The following is an 18,541-nucleotide window of genomic DNA, read 5'->3' on the forward strand; positions in this document are numbered from 1 at the left end:
GTTTTCTTTGTCCGTCTCTCTGCGTCACTTAACCATATCAAATCTAGGTTTTACACCACTATTATTTTTTTTACTTAGCTCATGATATATAACAGCTTTTCATCATAACAAATGTTTTGGTTTATGCAATATATCCTGTGACCATTTGTTCTGATATAAACTATAAAGGGTTTCTTTAACCATAGAGATGTTTGCAATGCTGTTATTTTGAAAACTGTCAAGTAACCCAGTTCTTAAAAGTGTATCCTCTACTGCACTTGCCCATGCACCTTTTATCGATACATCCCAATTAAAAATGTTCTTGGCAACTCTATTCTCTGGCATTCTGATTAGTCTATTCCATAAGGTTGCCATGCTGCCTTTCCACCTTATCTCACACGGCTCCCATCCAATGTCTCCTGTTATTGCCAATACACGTGCAAATGTATGCACTTCAAGGAAATACCATATAGCCCCATTCTGGACCACTTGTCCTTTCATATTTGTGCGAGCCCCATATTCCTGCCATATAGGACCTGTGAGTCCTACTGGTACACGTTTATGAGTCATATCACACTCTGTGAGTCCTGTTGGTGCACATTTATTATGAGTCATGGGGTTTAGCTGACACGGAAACATAAATGGCCCCGTGATCCAGAGCGACTTCTAACAATTCTATTCTATTCACAGTACAATAATAATACATCATCCTAGAAGACCAAATTACAGGCAGCAAATGACATGTGAAACGGTGCAAAGGGGTCAGAGCCACAGCAGTTATCTAAATAAGAGTCATAACATAATATCCCTGTATGTATGGGATAGATCCCATGTAAGATCCCTTACAATACAGGATTTCTTATAAAGAAATAAAAACAGGTATTTTGGTATTTCAATTTGAATCAACAATGCATTGCAGCCTTGTGTGTCCATTCAGTATTCATTGCAATATCAATATTCAACATGTTTTTACATTAACTAGAGACATTTCCTAGATTTGTTTTTCTTCATTTCACATGCATAGTCACTCACATAATTTCCATGTAAGGTGCCCACTGCCCAGCAATTGTGTGTGGTAGACGGTGAACAGTCTGGGACTTGATAGCCCATGTCTATGTGCTTCAGTGAGTGGCTGGGGGGAATAGCCATGCATTTTCACCAAGCGATTACTGACACTGTCATTGCCTCCCGTTGCCATTTTGGTTGGAGTGCAGTGCAAATGTAATCTCCTGCTCCTCGCTCAAACCCCCTCCCCGTCCTCAGGGAAGCTAGGTCTTGTTTAATCCCAGGGGAACCATATCTCCACACTGAAGTGAATGGGAGCCGGGGGGGGGGGGGGGAACAGGTAGAGTGATGGTGTTTGGGTGTCAGGGAGACAGATGAGGCCGGTCAGGGTAGTTCCACAGACCTACTAGGTCTCCACTGACCCATAGAGGCTAGTGTCTCGGCGGACAGGGCTGTGATGGATGACAGCCTGTTGGGATTGTACTGTACTGTACTGTACTGTACATTCTGTAGCCTGGGGGGGGGGGGACAGATGTGTGTCAGTGTCAGTAACTCACTTGAGCAGGATAGGGGCATCACACAGTCTCCCCCTGGATAGTAGACTATAAAACATGCAGTGGCGGAAGAAGTACTCACATTTTTTACTTTAAAAGTATCAATGCCACAATGTAGAAATACTCTGTTACAAGTAAAAGTTCAAAATGGACTTGAGTAAACTGTACTTAAAGTACCAAAAGTACTCTGAGATGTAGTGGAAGTAAAAGTATTGAGAATGGGAAATACTCAAGTAAAGTAAAATTGTACTTAAGTACAGTACTTGAGTAAATGTACTACTTTCCACCACTGCCGAATAGTCAGTGTCAGAGTGAAACATAGTCAGAGTCAGAGTTACAAGAGCATTGTCACATGCAGAGGAAGAGATGTATTGTAGACGGGAGGAAGGAAACTACTGTTTGAAACTACAACTAGGGCTGTCATGATCATGACATTTTACTTGACCATTACTTACTGTACATACAAATAATTGCGATTAACAATTCGATTGTGTTTTAATGTTATTAAAAATGACATTCTGTTTTAGGCTTTGTTAACAAAGATTACACTGGGCAAATAATTTTATGACAAATAACTTGAATATACAAGAAATGACTGACACTGACCGGTACCAATAATCGAAATAAACAATGTACTATGGCCAAAATAAGCCACATTTAACAATTTAATACTTTCAAAAATGTAAAAGAAAATAGTGGAAATAGCCAATCTATAAGCTCACAATGCGACGTGTTGTGAGCTTGTAGATCGGCTATTTCCACTATTTCTGAAATAAATTTCAACACATGAATCCATAGATAAATGGAAACGATTCTGACAATAAATGCAAAATAATTGCGATCATGTTATAATTGTGACAGGCACATGCCTAACTACAAATATATTTGCTGTGGACATGGTGGTCACACTGATCTCTACCTATTCCTTATTCCTCTTGCATGTGCTGTCTCACAGAGGCTCGGCGGACGGCTGGTACATGTGTGCAGACAGCTCCAACGGTGGTTACGGCCACACCACCGACCTCCAGACCCCCGTCATCTCCTCCACGGGGCCTCAGTGCACCCTGGTCTTCTGGTACCACATGAGTGGATTCACCGTGGGCTCACTGCAGGTGAGGGGACCCCGCTGGTGTCTCATCATTATAACTTATATCGCCACTGTCGGGTTGGAAGACTTTTATGTCCAGCAGTGGTGGAAGAAGTACTCAGATATTTTGCTTAAGTAAAAGTAGCAATACCACAATGTAGAAATACTCTGTTACAAGTATAAGGCCTGTGTTCAAAATGTTACTTGAGTAAAAGTACAAAAGTATTGGTAGAAAAATATACTTAAAGTACCGAAAGTAAAAGTGTTTGAAAATAGCAGATCTACAAGGTCACAACACGTCGCGATGCGACACGTTGTGAGCTTGTAGATCGGCTATTTTCAAATAGCCTAAGTATAAAATAGGACTAAAGTGCTTAATGTATGTTTTATAATATAATAATTTATGTCTGCAAAGTAACTAGTAGTTACAAATAATTGTAGTGGAGTAAAAGTACAATATTTGCCTCTGAGATGTAGTGGAGTAGAAGTAAAAGTATTGAAAATTGGAAATACTCCAGTAAAGTTAAAAAATACCTCAAAATTGTAGTAGAAATAAAGTAAAAAGTAGAGTACTTGAGTAAATGTTACTTTACACCATTGATGTCCAGAACTGTTACTTTCCAGGAAATGGTTTAAAGAATGTGTTTCAATAGATGTAGTTATTATGATTTAGTCACAAGCTCTTGTTAATATTTTTCATTGGTTCTACTCAATATTTTAAAACCCACAGACAGACTTAAACACTTTCAATTTCTCATATTTTGGGCATGTCATTATAGGCTATGCGAAAAGTTTCATTTTTAAAATGTTTTAAAAATAGTGAAAGTAGCTACAAGCTCACAACGCATCGCTATGTGACACATTGTGAGCTTGTATATCGGCTATTTTCACTACTCTTGTGGTATAAAATCAGGGATTAATTTATGGGGAAAAAATAAATATGAGAACAGACTTGAATCAGTTGCGTGATTCTAATATTCACACTGTGTCCTTTAACATTCTACAGGTGCTGTTGAATTATGGAAATGTCACCAACACGGTGTGGTCTCAGACTGGGAGTCAAGGCAACAAATGGAGACGTGGGGAGGTGTATTTAGGGATCTCCAACAATTTCCAGGTGTGTCAATCAATCATGAGTTTCTACGAAGCACTTACAGTAACAGTTCTAGTTGACCGTATTCCCAGTGGCCACACTAAATATATTGGCCGAATTGTCGAAATTAGCCGATCTATTATTATTATTTATTTTATATTATTTTATTCAAAATACATTTTGAATTATAGAGCTAATCAGGTGATTCAGATAGCTGACATTTTAGTTGAAAATTATTGAACATGAACATGACTCTAATTTGCTTAATGTCAGTGAAACCATAGACATATAAAGGTAGACGCCTCCTTCGGCTCTGAGGCATTGGTATCTCGGGCGCCATTTTAGTGTAGGAAAGCTTCCCTGAAGCTTCCGCGTGTGTCACAGAAGGGGGCGTTCGGTAGGCCAATCAGAGCCAGGTGGGGGCGGGTCTTTTTGTAACCCTTAACCCTTTAAAAGGCAGCAGCTGCGCAGCATCAAGTTAGTTGGAACTTGGCACACTCCACACTCTGGATTTGTGCAATAATAAATCGCCTTTTACTGCAGTTTAAACAGGTTCCTAGACACATGGTCTTTCAAAGTTGATAGCTCTGTTCTGACCTGAATAGCTAGCATTAAGGATGTTGGATAAAGGCAATTCTGCAATGTGGCCAGCATATTTCATATAGTCTGTCAGTGAATGGAGACAAAAATATTTTGTGACTATTACTGTTACTTGAAAGTATTTTGGTATGAAAATATGCAATTTAGATGTAACCAAATATAGGCCTACGCCGAATGAATCCATAACTCCATGTCTCGCATTTGTGACAAACTTAACCGCTTGAAAATAGGTTGAAATTCAGGGAGTTGTGATGATTTTAATTGTGGAGAGACCGTCTGCTTCAATGGACATAAATGCATTAGAACAGTGGTTTTCAACCTTTTTCATATCAAGGTCCATTATTTATTCGGCATTTGAGCCATGGAAAACCGTTTGATGAGCTTTAGCATCTCACACCCAAAACTTAGAATATGTTGTTATCATTCGATAAGATGCTGTCAAAATAACAATTCTTTACGTTCTCTAAAATGTGTACCTGTATAGTAAGTAATGCAGATGTTTAACAATTTGACTCTTGAGAGTGTGAAATGTTATACTCAAGATTTAAAGATCTATAAGGGTCCATTTGTTTATCAACTCTCCATCATTTAGCTGGGGACCACCTGGAACCCCCTCAAGGACCACTGGTGGTCCCCGGACCACTGGTTGAGAACCATTGCACTGACAAGTCCCGGAAAAGACGCACTGTGATTGGCCAGTAGTCAACGCGCTGTGAGCGCTGTGATTGGCCAGTAGTCACTTTGAGTGTCAGTTTGCCTACGCTAAAATGGCGGCCGCGATACCAGTTGCTCCAACGAACTGCAGAGACCAATGAGGTATCTAGGTTTCTAATATCTATGAGTGAAACACTCAACTTTGGACTCTGAGATGCGCCCAACAGCCATGATCAGTGATGATCTGAGTTTAATTAAACCTAACGAGTCTCAGGTCATGAGGGTGTTGGCAATCATACTCACACAATCCCTTCTTGTGCATGTATCTTCACCTTTATTCTAGGTCAAAGACGTTATACAGAGACATTTAAATGTTAAATATTTTAAGCATTTTTAGTTAAGCAGTTCTAACGAGTCATGTATGTTTCAGCATTTTGCTCAAGGGAACTTGACCGGCATAAATGGCTGCCTTTTGTGTTGAACTTTGGACTCTACAAAAACAAGACCACTTTGCCACCCCAGAGACAAGCACCATGTGCCAGCACTGGCTGGGCGGGCTACAGTATCCACACATTAATGTGGTAAAAAATAAAAACATGCCCTTTTGTTTTTGCCCTACTCATGTCCATTAACCTTTCCTCGGAACAAACAGAGGAGACATTCAGCGTTTGGAGGGCCCATTTCACACCACACTTCTCTAAATATAAATCATGCTTAAGAGTCCTTTTTCACAATCAGAGAGATTGTGAGTGCCCTTTTCCCTCTCCTCTCCGTGCACTTCATCAGGGCTGCTGTCCCCGGAGGGGAGAGCATAACATGACTCATGCCACAGATTCCATTATAAGCCATGCTGTAGCAATCAGTGGTTTTTGCCCTGAAAGAAGTGTTTTGATAATCCAATACATAAAGGGAGGGCACTGGGGGTCATGTTCTGAAAAACGGCGACGCGGCCCCATCGCTCGGGGTCAGCTGTGAAATAACGTGATATAAATGACAACTGTGAGCTGAGGTCAGGTCTGTGTCTGTGCCTGTGCTGTCAGGTGGTCTTCAGGGCTAAGCGAGGCATCAGCTACATGGGCGACGTGGTGGTGGACGATGTCGGCTTCCGCGACTGTGCCCCTCCCCTGACCTCAGACCGGCCGTGCCGTCCCGAGGAGTACGCCTGCGCTAACGGACAGTGCATCCCACAGGACAACCTGTGTGACTTCATCAACCACTGCGGGGATAACTCCGACGAGAACCCCTACATCTGCAGTGAGGTTTCCCTCCTCCACTGCCTGTTTTGAAAACAGATTTTTGATTGATTGATTGATTGATTGAATACTTTATTAGTCAGAAATGTAAACGGAACATGGTACAGTCAGACATTAAAGGGATATTTCACTTTCAAAAAAACTTTTGGTGATTTTATCATCTACTCAGGCTTTTGTGAGCTCCGCAGACAGTTTTTAAGTTGTTTGATTCAATATTTAGATATTAGATATTAATTTTATCAGACACGCCCCATTCCTATACAAACCCATTGTAACTTCAAACTCCATATTTAACATGTTAGATTCATCAAAAACACCCGTCCTTGGTTCTGGTGACTCATACCGCCCCCCTAATACGCGAGGGGGCCGTGTTTTTTCAATTACTTTTTTCATTTATTTTTAAAAAAAAATTGGGAAAATGAAGAAAAAAAAAATACAATAAAAAAATAAAATAAATGAAATGAAAACAAATCTCAGAAAAACACGTCCCCCTCACGCATTAGGAGGGCAGGGTGAGTCACCAGAACCAAGGACGGGTGTTTTTGATGAATCTAACATGGTTAAAATGGAGTTTGAAGTTACAATGGGTTTGTATAGGAAGGGGGCGTGTCTGATAAAATGAATATCAAATATCTAAATACTGAATCGAGCAAAACTGTCTGGAGGACTCACAAAGGCTTGAGTAGATGATAAAATCACCAAAAGTTTTTTTGAAAGTGAAATATCCCTTTAAGGTTAAAAGGATAACACAAAAAAGTCCCGGGGACTTGTTTCCATTGTGGTCTATGTATTCAAATCATCAACATAGCATAAAAAATCAACAACACAATAATACTTTTCATCAACAAATACAAAACACTATTTGCACAAAGGAGAAAAAGGAAAAACGGCAGCATTGAATGACACCTGCTTTCTATGGGAATTTGCATTTACCTCCCCTTGTGGACTCCTGATAGATGGTTTTTCAGGCCAGTTTTGAAAGAAACCAGTGATACACATCATGGATTAAAAGGGCATTCCGTATTTTGGTGACGTTTTGGTCATTCAGAGTAGTAGAATGAGAATTTCCCCATGTTCTATATTTGGGTGGTACCAGATCGTTGTCGCTCCCTCTAGTATTGTGGCTGTGGGTGTCACTCACTTTGCTGAAGGTGTTTGTCAGGTCATTTTCAATTCAAGATTAGATCAAAAATGTCTTTTTATTCTGTTCTCTTTTCAGAGGGTTTCAGCGGACGCTGCAACTTTGAGTTTGACCTCTGCTCCTGGCGTCAATCCCGACTGGACGACTTTAACTGGCTGATCAAAGCGGGCAGCACTCCGACCGTCGGTACGGGCCCATCGACTGACCACACCCTGAGAGACCCGTCCGGTCACTACCTCTACCTGGAGAGCTCTTTCCCTCAGGCGGCCGGAGATGCCGCCCGCATAATAGGACCCCAGCTGAGCCGGCGGAGCAAGCAGTGCAAGGTCAGGTCAAGGTGAAAGGGCAGAAGGCAAACAAGTCAAGCACATTAAAGTGTTGTGAATTAGAGGGTAAGGTCGTGTCGTGGGAATCGATAGGACGAGTCCCGGTGGAAATCAATAAGGGTGAGAGGAGGAGGGGAAGGGATTTGATTTAGGAGGTGCAAAACTAGGTTAGAGATCAAAGGTTATTGTCACTTTATTTTTGCCGACCGCATGATTAATGGGGATGGGGATAGCTGTTGAAAATACGTAATAAAGATTTTGATCATCATTAATCAAGTTAATATTCTTGTCAGAATCCTGTGCACAGAATAATGTTTACAATTTAGGAATATACTATACACAATATGGATTTCAGTGTATAACAGAACAAAGACATATTACATTACGCAACAACACTTCTCTGATTTTAGTTACTGCAGCTAAGCTCCATTCCTTCCTATAGCATGAACGTATATTTCATGTTTCATACATTTAAAATATGCAAAACATACATTATTCTAGTTTTTATTGGCCAAACGTGTAATCCTCTTTACCCCGTTGAGGGCCATAGGGTGTTCCGCAGAGCTCTCCATCTCACTATCTTCTGGGCCTGGGCTTTTGCTTCCTGCCTGCTCACTCTGATGTTCTTTAGGTCTTGGAGTGTGGAACGTCTCCAGGTGTTTCTCGGCCTACCCTGTTTCCTCTTTCCCAGGGCCTGTCTCGTGATGTTATTTGCGTCCGTGTATGTAATACAGGGTATTTGTGGAAATGTATTTCCGTGGTCCTAAGTATAGTATTTCCAAATAGACTTTTGAAAATCGTTTGTATCATGTGAAACATCTATTTTTATTGATTGATTGATTGATTGACGTATTGATTGCTGTATGGTTGCTGAGCTGTGGTTGTGCTGTGGAGGGCAGCTAAAGTGCACAGACACAATTCAGAATGACATTTTCAGTTTGAAAGCAACATGAGTAAACAACAGTGACCTGCTTTTCTCAGATTGCCACTCATGAAGTTATTTATGCCCCCGCCGTGTCCCCTTCCCCTAATGGAGTGGAAGAACATGAGCTGTTTTCCACACCTCAGGAATACTTCCAGTAATGAAGTTAAAAGGATGACGGGAGACGGTGGTTCACAACCTTTTCTGGACCAGGGCTCACTTGAAAAAAATCTCGAAAGCACTCGCGGCGCACCCATCTGACCAATTCTTTTTTAAATATCAGATATACAAGCTCATAGCACGTCACTTCGTGCCGCGCTGCGAGCTTGTATATCTGATATTTTTGGGGAAAAAATGAAAGTGTTTTGTTAAATCTTTTTTTTTTTACACATATCTTCTCTTCTGGGGGTCCCTGGCACAAAACATTTTCAGATGGGGGTCTGCGGCCAAATTCATATTATTTTGAGGGTCCTCGGCACGAAAAGGTTTGAGAACCACTGATTTAGAATAGAAGGCATTTGTAGAATCGGCCCCATGTAGGTCTTTGAGGGTTGAGTGGTCAGATGGGTGGGCCACGTGCATTTTTAGAGCATGTTTATTTTAATCATCGATCAATCGATTGTGTTCCGGCTTGGCTCAATGGAACTAACCTAGTATAATAATCTTTTACATTATTTATTTATTTAAAAATATTAATGTTATATTATCAACAAAATCTTAGTGTTTGCCAATTATTTGGGGGCCCACTTGTAATATCCCCACGGCCCGCCAGCGGGCACCGGCCCACAGGTTGAGAACCAGTGATGTAATAGGTACACAGTCCTACCTGGTCTGAGATCAACCAGCATGTGATGACATCTTTTGATTGATGGACAGTAGTTCGGCATTAAAAGGGTGTTTTTCCCTTTTTCTGTGAATTCTTAAGAGACATTTGGCTGTTTTTAATCAATCGGTCTTCAATTCCTACTAGCTCCCAAACACAATTAATATTAAAAGAATTATTGATTATAAAAAATAAAATAAAAATGAAGAAACACATGATACTGTAGGACTCTCCCTCTTCTCCCCCATCACCTCACGTGTGTGTGTGTGTGTGTGTGTGTGTGTGTGTGTGTGTGTGTGTGTGTGTGTGTGTGTGTGTGTGTGTGTGTGTGTGTGTGTGTGTGTGTGTGTGTGTGTGTGTGTGTGTGTGTGTGTGTGTGTGTGTGTGTACTGTGTACTGTACTTGAGTAAATGTACTGTAGAATTTTGAGGTATTTCTTACTTTAATGGAGTATTTCCAATTTTCTATATTTTATCTCTGAGAAAAATATTGTACTTTTACTCCAATACAATCATTAGAAGACTTTAGTTACTAGTTACTTTGCAGATTTAGGTTTCTATTACTAAACCTACATGAACCACACATAATGAGTATTTTTTACTTTTGGTTCTTTTGGTATATTTTGATGCCAATACTTTTGTACTTTTACTGAAGTAAATTCTAAATACCGGACGTTTACTTTTAACAGACTGTGGTATTGATACTTTTACTCAAGTAAAAAACAATTGAGTACTTCTTCCACCACCGCATCTGAGAGCACATTATTTAAACTAGCCAAATCACCTTTGTGTGCATAATGTGTCAACATCACATTTGAGTCGGTTCGGGTTGGGTTGATCTGTCTTGTCTGGAAGCACCTCGTGGCTGACTGCTCAGTGGACGTGGTGCATCATGTACGTGTCACATAGACCCAGGTCTGTCTGTCAAATCAATCACAAGGTCAGCCAACGGGACCAATTAAGCAGAGGAAAGAGGAGGAGGCTGGGGAGGGAGAGATGTGAAGCCTGGAGAACAGGCAGAGAGGAGAGAGACAGAGAGAGAGAGAGAGAGAGAGAGAGAGCTTCTGAGCACACTCTCCAGAGAGAGGGAGGTGGTATAGAGGTAGCAGTCTGCAGTATTAACCCATTAAGGCCTGAGGCCGATTAAAAAAAATAAAGTATTCTAAATAGGTTTTCTGAAAAACTTGTGTTGCTATATATCAGTGGTTTTCAAACTTTTTCATGTCAAGGACCCCAAAATGATACTGTATGTATTTTTTGGACCGCCGACCACCACCAAATATTTCGTTCCAGGAAGCAAAGATTTGTGTTAACACCCATTTAGACTGGGAACCCCTATACGTACTGTAACTATACCTTTCAATCCGGGAACCCCTTGTGGGGTTGTTGTTGCTATGTACAGTATATAGCAACATAATGTTTAGGGTTTTTTTCAAAAAATATATAGTCAGGATTTTGAAGGCGTTTTTAGAACCGGCCTCAGGTCTAAATGGGTTAAAAATATTTGCTATTTGCTATATATATTCAAAGATTTGCACACAGTTTTAAGATTTTTCAAAAATAGCCAAAAAAAACCATAAAATATGGTTAAAGTGGTTAAAATGCTATATGAACTACTTTAGCTGGGGACCCCCTGGTACCCCCTCCAAGGACCCCACTTTGAGAACCAATGTGCTATATAGCTCAAATCTAAAATGACACAGATGCTTTCCCGGATTGAATGGGTTAAAAACGCCACGGCATCTGGTACCATTTTGAGAGGAGCGTGGAGTTTGTGATTTCCTCGTGCTGCTGCATGCAGAGACCAGCTCTGAGACAAGCTCTGTTGCCAAGCCTTGATGGACACAGGAAATGAAAGGAAAAGTGCACAGATTATGTAGCTAATGTAATAATGTACGTGTAGTTTAATTATACATCTGCACGTTCTGCAGTGACATTCCATGGTTTTGTAATAAAGAATTGTGGTGTGATTGTGGCGTAATTCGACAGAAACAAAAATATCTGCGATAAATTAGGGCTGTTGTTTTGCAGTTGTTTTGTTTTTCTAAGCTATTACCCAATCTGGGAACCCGTCGGGAGAGATTAGATATTACCAAACCAATCACTATTCTGTCAAGGCCAAGTGAATAACATATTTTGTACCATTAGCTGCTACACATTCAGGTGCACACCGTTTTCTTATATCCTTACACACACACACACACACACACACACACACACACACACACACACACTTGTCTTAAATATACTGCAGTGGCTTCTAATACAAGTTTTACCAAGTACGCAAATCAAACAAAACGTATGCCTATGTTCCAAAATGCCTCAATTCGTTGATTCTCCTCGTCTGTCTCTCTCTCTCTCTCTCTCTCTCTAGATGAGATTCTACCTGCACATGTCTGGGGATGGCACCGGAACGCTCAACGTGTTCCAGAGGAGCGGAGGAGCGTCTCATCTCCTCCTGAACCTGACGGGGGACCAGGGCAACTACTGGCAGATGAGGGAGATTCCCCTGAGCTCTCCTCCCGGTGACTTCCAGGTCGTCTTCGAAGGCAAAGTGGGAAGGAACCCCAAAGGAGACATCTGCCTGGACGACATCACCTTCTCCCCGGGGTGCCTGCTCACTGAAGACGGTGAAAACGCCTCTCCACCTGCAGGAGGTAGGCTATGATGATGATTACTCTGTTTCCCTCCCGCCTCAGTGACTCGGAGATATTAAATAACATTGACAGGGGGGTGGGCTGTGGAAGTTTTGTTACTGCTTGTGCATTATAAACATCAGTGAAGAGTCACAAGATGAAAAAAAAAATACTTCTGAACTGTTTAAGGGGAAATTAACTGTTTAATTATACAACAGGTAGTTCCGACCAAGCAATCTGATTGGCTGAAATAGCTATCTAGCCGTGCTTCAAACCAGCATCATAGCACGGGCCTAATCACATTAATAAATCACTCCGCACTGCAGTCCGCACCTGATTAGACCATATATGGCACAGCTGTACTGTGAAGTCACGCTGTCCCACGGTAGGAAAACAAACAGACAGTAGCCTGACCCACCGCCGCCACCGGAGAACAAACAGCTATGCAAAATGGACTATGTTGTTAATTTTGACTTATTTGGTGGACTTACGGTTGATCAATGGTTAGAAGGTTATAAATATCCTCCTGTGTTAAAGTAAAATTACTCCCATTTCGTTAACAGTCCAGTGTATGTTATACTTTATTGTACGAAGGTATCGCACCGTGAAAATAGCCGATCTACTAGTTCACACATCGCGACGCGTTGTCAGCTTGTAGATCAGTTATTTTGGCCACGTGACACGGTCGTACGACGGAGCATATAGCCTACTGGAATTCATTCCACTGCGCAAACATTGATAGCTCAGCTGTGTTGATGAGACGGTGCCTCAAACTCAAAGTGCTGCTACAGGGACTATTTAATGTCTCTCAGTCAAAAACTCTTCTCTTTACAGGGAAACGGATAATAGCGAAAAAAAATTATTATTAATTGCCCCACAATAAGAATACATTTCGATGTGTTTTGTTGGTAACTGTTGTATAATCGCAATATTACACTCTGGGGTGTGCTTTACCTTACATTATTGGCACTTCAGTGATGCTCGCGGAACTCGGCTTCGCCTCGTTCCTGACCGCATCACTGGCGTGCCAATAATGACGGTAAAGCACACCCTCTCGTGTAATATTGCTTAATTGGTGACCAGTTGCATTCTGCAGGCTGTTGACTCTGATTAGTCTCCGACATACTGTCTAAATCCAAATTAGAAGAGCAAAGTATCATCAACCCTTGACAGTGCAAAATAAATGCATTATGCTGACTTGGACTCCTCATTATGCACCTAATTTGCATTTATATTTATTTATTTTGGACCAAAAAGTATTGAAATTGTGGCTAACCTTGTATGCAAACTTTTCGAGAACCATACTGCTACTTTTATTTCTGAAGAAGTATCTTTAGGTAGGGAGGGGGGGTGCATTTCTGAATACGATATCTGTACCTTTAAACGTCAACTTCGACAGCCCCTGTCTCCTGAATGGTTGGTCATTCTGGTTAATCAAACCACATTCTAACGCTCTGTCTGTCATATAGGCTAACTTGTATGAAACATGTATTCAGATGTACTGTAAAAGGGGGAGGTTCAAAAGTGATTTCTGATGGGTGAATCCCGTCACTGTCAGCTGAGAATAAGAAGTGGCTGGTGATTCCATGTGTATCCTAGGGGGGACATGGTTGTCTATACCAGTAGTTCTCATACTTTTTCCTGGCAAGGACCCCCAAAATTATATGTTTTTGGCAGCGGACCCCCATCTGAAAAGGTTTTGTCCCAGGGACCCCCAGAAGAGAAGATTTATGTTTAAAACTGAATTCAAAATTATTCCAAATTTTCCATTTTTTTTTTATATTTTGCTATTATTTTCAAAAATAGCAGATATATAAGCTCATAGTGCAGCATGAAGTGACGTGCTGTGAGCTTGTAGATCTGCAACATTTTGAATAGCCAACATATAAATGGATAAAGTGGTTAAAATGATTGTGATGCTATGTTAACTACTTTTGCTGGGGACCCCCTGGAACCCCCCCACCCAAGGACCTCTGGGGGTCCCCACTTTGAGAACTAATGGTCTACACCCACCTCAGGCCAACAGTAGGGGCTGGCAGTGACAAAGACCACAGTGCACACAGGGGGGGTTTGGCCATAACTAATCTCTCAAGACAGATTCAGAGCTCTGCGACTTCAAATTCGAAGACATATTTTTTTTTAAATCCCTTTCATTTGCCGATGGGTTCCCAGATTGGGCAAGAAAAATCTAATTAAATGGTGTAAAAAAAAAAATATATATATATATATATATTATTATATATTTTTATATAGTGACCAGGCCACTTCGTGTTTCATTTTCAGGTGTTATATGCAAAGGATATACTGTAGCCTGGCACCAAATTAGGCTACTTTCTGGTGAACCGAGGTGACGATTCCAGACAATATTAGTCATGGTCTGTCTAAGCACTTAGCCAAATTGTGAGCCACAGGAACTTCAACTTAGGAACCATTCAACCTATTATGTTCCTCTGCATCCTTTCTATTCTTTATGAGGGAACCTTTAGGAGGCGAGACAAAACAACCAGAGCTGATTTATTGCCTTTGTCCTAGAGGCTATAATTGCCCTATCAAATTTATAGCCTTTCTCCTGTATTGGATGCTGTGGAAAGGAGGAGAATGGGGCATTCTGGATTGGCCATACTGAGGAGAGAAGAAGCGTGCTTTGTGTGTGGCCCTAGTTAGACCCTGTGATTTCTCAGTCATCCGCTGAACTGATTGGGAGAGACTTGTATACAATAGCACTGTTGTTTTTGCATCTCCTATGCATCGCTCTTTTGTCTGTCTGCCAGTCTCTCTGTCTGTCAGTGTGTCCGTATTTTTTTCTCTCTCTCTGCCCACCTTTGTCTTTCCATCCTGTGTCTATTTGCCACCTCATCTCCCCTCCTACAGATATTAGTCCTTCACCAACAAACTCTAATTTAGGCTGTCCTCACTGAGTGCGAATGCCTGTCTGGGCAAGTGCTACCAAGATTAAGCCTAATATCCAACTGTTAGTCCTTGTTCTCCTGCTGTGCTGAGCTTCACAACACTGCAGCTCACGCTGCAGTGTTGTGAAGGAACAGGGTTTGTCTTTATCTCTGTCTGTCTCTGTCCCCACAAAGGTTTATCAATCACAGTTCAACTCATGCAACTAGCCTATGTGCATCTCAGCTCAACACACGCACGCTGCTATATACGTGCATAAAAGAACCACAAAACCTAGCTCCATAGCATAGGCAGCATTATCAACATTATTTAGCATACACATTCACGTTAGCACATCATTGGTGATGTGAAGGCATTGTTTAAGATATAAATCACTATAGCCCAATGGAAACGGGTGTAGGAAAGCTATTCGCCCACTACAGACTGAAGACATGTTTTCAATTGACATTTTAGGATGGAGCTGGCCATTATACAGTATGTTATGTGGCGCCGTTCAAGACAGTTAGCCAGATAACTGCAAATTAACTTAGCTAACTGTTTGAAAGCCCAGGGAAGCTATGCCATTATCTTTTTTCTTTATTTTTTTTGTGGCATCGATAACATCTATACACTATAATATAAATAATATACTTTTAGCTGCAGGTGATGACTAAGAAAGAAAAAATAAGAACATAAATCTGCACACTGCGTGTAGCTCCCAGAAGTATACTTTAATGAGGACAAGGAGTAAAAGACAACGTTTCAACCCGTCAAGGCAAGGGTCTTCATCAGGTCAAGCACCTGTAAGAAGGATTCTTTGAATGCGTGTGCTTTCCCCTTGACTCAATTTTTAAGGAAGAAATTTGCTCAGGCATATTCTCATACATTCAGTACATTTTAGGATTTTGCATATTATTAAGTTAGCTGACACTCTTAAGGCTAATTTATGCTATGCAGAAATTATGTATTTTCAGTTAAACAAATACAGTAAATAAATACATAATCTTTGTGCTTTTTTTTTTTACAAATCTCTATAATTTTTTTCAGACAGTAAAGACAAGGGCATCATGTCAAATCATGAAAACAAAGAGGTCTGATTTTTCTTGACAAAAAAAACAACAACATCAATTAAACAAAACAGAGCACAACAGAACAAACAGTAAAATAGATACAGTAATCAATGTAGACATACAAAATAATAATAAAATAAACAGACAGGACAAACAATAAACAAGACACTCATTCATACCAGGGAACAGGAGGGGGAGAGAAGGGGGGGGGGTTGTTTCTCTGCACAGAACACTAATTTATGAGTTATTTTTCCATAGTAAGGATGTCAATGAGGTCCAGAAAGGTTATCAAATTTAGTGGAACATATTCAAGGAGTCATTGAGGGAGAACCAATTTAGTCTCGCCGTCAAGGGAGACACTAATTTGCGAGTTCTTCCACCATAGTAAGGGTGGTGCTGCATAAATTTGACTTTACCCACAGCAACTTAGAATGGGAGCCATCTTAGATGTGATAATGTATAAGCCCTGGCAGTATAATACATATATGGAGTAATGCATATTATGTACATTGCACATATAATATAATATAATATAATAATAAGGAAACAAGAGCCAAGAATAAGAATCACGTTTTTCGAACATAACATGCTTTTTTTTTTAAGGCAAATAGAGAATAGAGGAGAACGGGTAAAAAATGTGAGAGGTGATTCAGGGGCCAGAGGAGAATGCCTTTCTTCATATTCCACTGCAAGATGTTCCAGCGAGGGGTGGAGAGGTGACGCCACCAGGGGGAAAAGTTGAAGTCGAGCTGAGTTGAAGTCGAGCTGGGCTTGTGAGCCCCTCACTGCTTCCAGCTTGGTTACTGCAGGATTTGGACCAGAGCAAATGCAGTATAGCACACTTTTTTTACTTGAGAACTGCTTTTAAAATGACCAGCTCAACAAGATATAACCACCAAAACAATAATTATAATTATTATCAATAGCGGCGTTGGCAAAGACAAACACACTTGGAATGAGACCAGGTTCTTTGCCATGCACATTTTTATATAACTTTGTAATGCTACTGACGTTTGAAAACTCTTGCTTGAAAACATTGCATTGCATTATGGGTTTGCCTACTATAGAAGCCGTGAAGGGAGCTGGCAAGCCTTCTTCATGTCAATCAATCAAGTTAAACTTAATTCAAGTGGCAGATGCCAAAAAGAGGAGGATTTTTATTTATATTTTTTTCAATTTGTTTTGGGGGCTTTTCTGCCTTTTTATTTATAGAGTATTAGTTCAAGGTTCAAGGTTGTACTTTGTAATTGTGTAACAGATGTGAAGTCCACATACCAGCTCTGACAGTGTGATAAAAACCGGCAAGGCTAGCCTGGCATGGCCAGACTAATATCACTGCGTAGATATTCGTCTGGAATCTCTGTGTGGAACCTGCATTTCCAAGGGGCGAATTCAAGAAAAGCCTCTGGTGATAAACCCGCCCCATATTTCCATACTGGGCCCTGATTGGTGCCCCACAACTTCAGGGGCAGGGAAATCAAATCATAACCGAGCGGGGCCAGACCAAATCTGCACTGTCTGGCAGATTTTTCTGGTTTCCAGGCTATGATAAGGCAGTACAGTATATAAAGAAGTGCACTATATGATGAAGTAATGTATTTATAGACAGACTTATGTCCCTCTAGGACATTTGATCTCTATTCCGTTCCATCATGATATCATTATATCTTCCTATAGGGATGAGCACAGGCTGAGCTCTTTGACAGGCCCCTAGCTGCTGGGCCATTATTTATTTGTAAACAAGCATGCAAGTCATGTAATGGGGCTGTCATCATCGATCTGTCATGTATTTTCAGGGAGTTTTATGTGTTTCATGTAGTTTTTTTGATTGCGCGCCTCTTGCGGCGCTTCCTTCCCATCAGTGGGGTTGTTGACGTCTTCGTGTCATCAACGGCCTCCTTCAGCATCAGTCATCGTCTTCGTTTATACCTTTTACACTGTCTGATGATATGATAGGGCGGATTTCCCTGTGTGAGCTGATGAGGATGATCAGACATGACAGCAGCACCATGTTTTTTTAATGCTGGCAACAAGATGCTATCAGCATTTCTCATCTGAGAGAGAGAGAGAGAGAGGAAGAGGGAGATCGAGTTAACCTTGTTTCATTTGTGTCGTAGTCATTGGGTTAGCGCAGTGGTTCTCAGTACATGCAGTACATTATATGGAAAGTCTTAGTACATTACCTCATCATATAGTGTTTATACGGTATACTGTAATGTGTTATTATATGCTGTATCATAGAATATCGTCTCTGTCGGGTGGAAACCTCATCATGTCCACAACTGTTGCTTTTCAGGATTCAAATAAAAAAATAGCAAGCTCAAAACGCGTCGCTTCAAGCTTGCAGATCAGCTACTTTTGATACTTTTGTGTGACGCTGTAGTATATGATCAAGTAGGGCGTTAATTTACGAAAAACACAAAAAGTTGAAATATGGAGATAAGAGTTTTTTTGACCGACAGCAACGATATAATATACTGTACTGCCTTATCATATAATATACTGTACTGCCT

At 40.8% G+C, this 18,541-nt stretch overlaps 1 protein-coding gene across 1 annotated transcript in view; it reads left to right on the top strand.

Annotated features, from left to right (window-relative positions):
- The window catches only part of malrd1 (MAM and LDL receptor class A domain containing 1), a gene marked incomplete at its 5' end in the record, with an annotated part of 88,531 nt that overhangs the window by 23,778 nt on the left and 46,212 nt on the right, over positions 1 to 18,541 (top strand). Inside the window, 5 exons of the mRNA XM_080417440.1 lie at positions 2,494 to 2,650; positions 3,632 to 3,742; positions 6,013 to 6,226; positions 7,445 to 7,692; positions 11,811 to 12,093. Coding sequence (XP_080273566.1) covers positions 2,494 to 2,650; positions 3,632 to 3,742; positions 6,013 to 6,226; positions 7,445 to 7,692; positions 11,811 to 12,093 — 1,013 coding nt within the window. The remainder of the gene's footprint in view (positions 1 to 2,493; positions 2,651 to 3,631; positions 3,743 to 6,012; positions 6,227 to 7,444; positions 7,693 to 11,810; positions 12,094 to 18,541) is intronic.

This window comes from Gymnoscopelus braueri (genome assembly GCF_963280865.1).
Source record: "Gymnoscopelus braueri genome assembly, chromosome: 21".
NCBI classification, from domain to species: Eukaryota; Metazoa; Chordata; class Actinopteri; order Myctophiformes; family Myctophidae; genus Gymnoscopelus; species Gymnoscopelus braueri.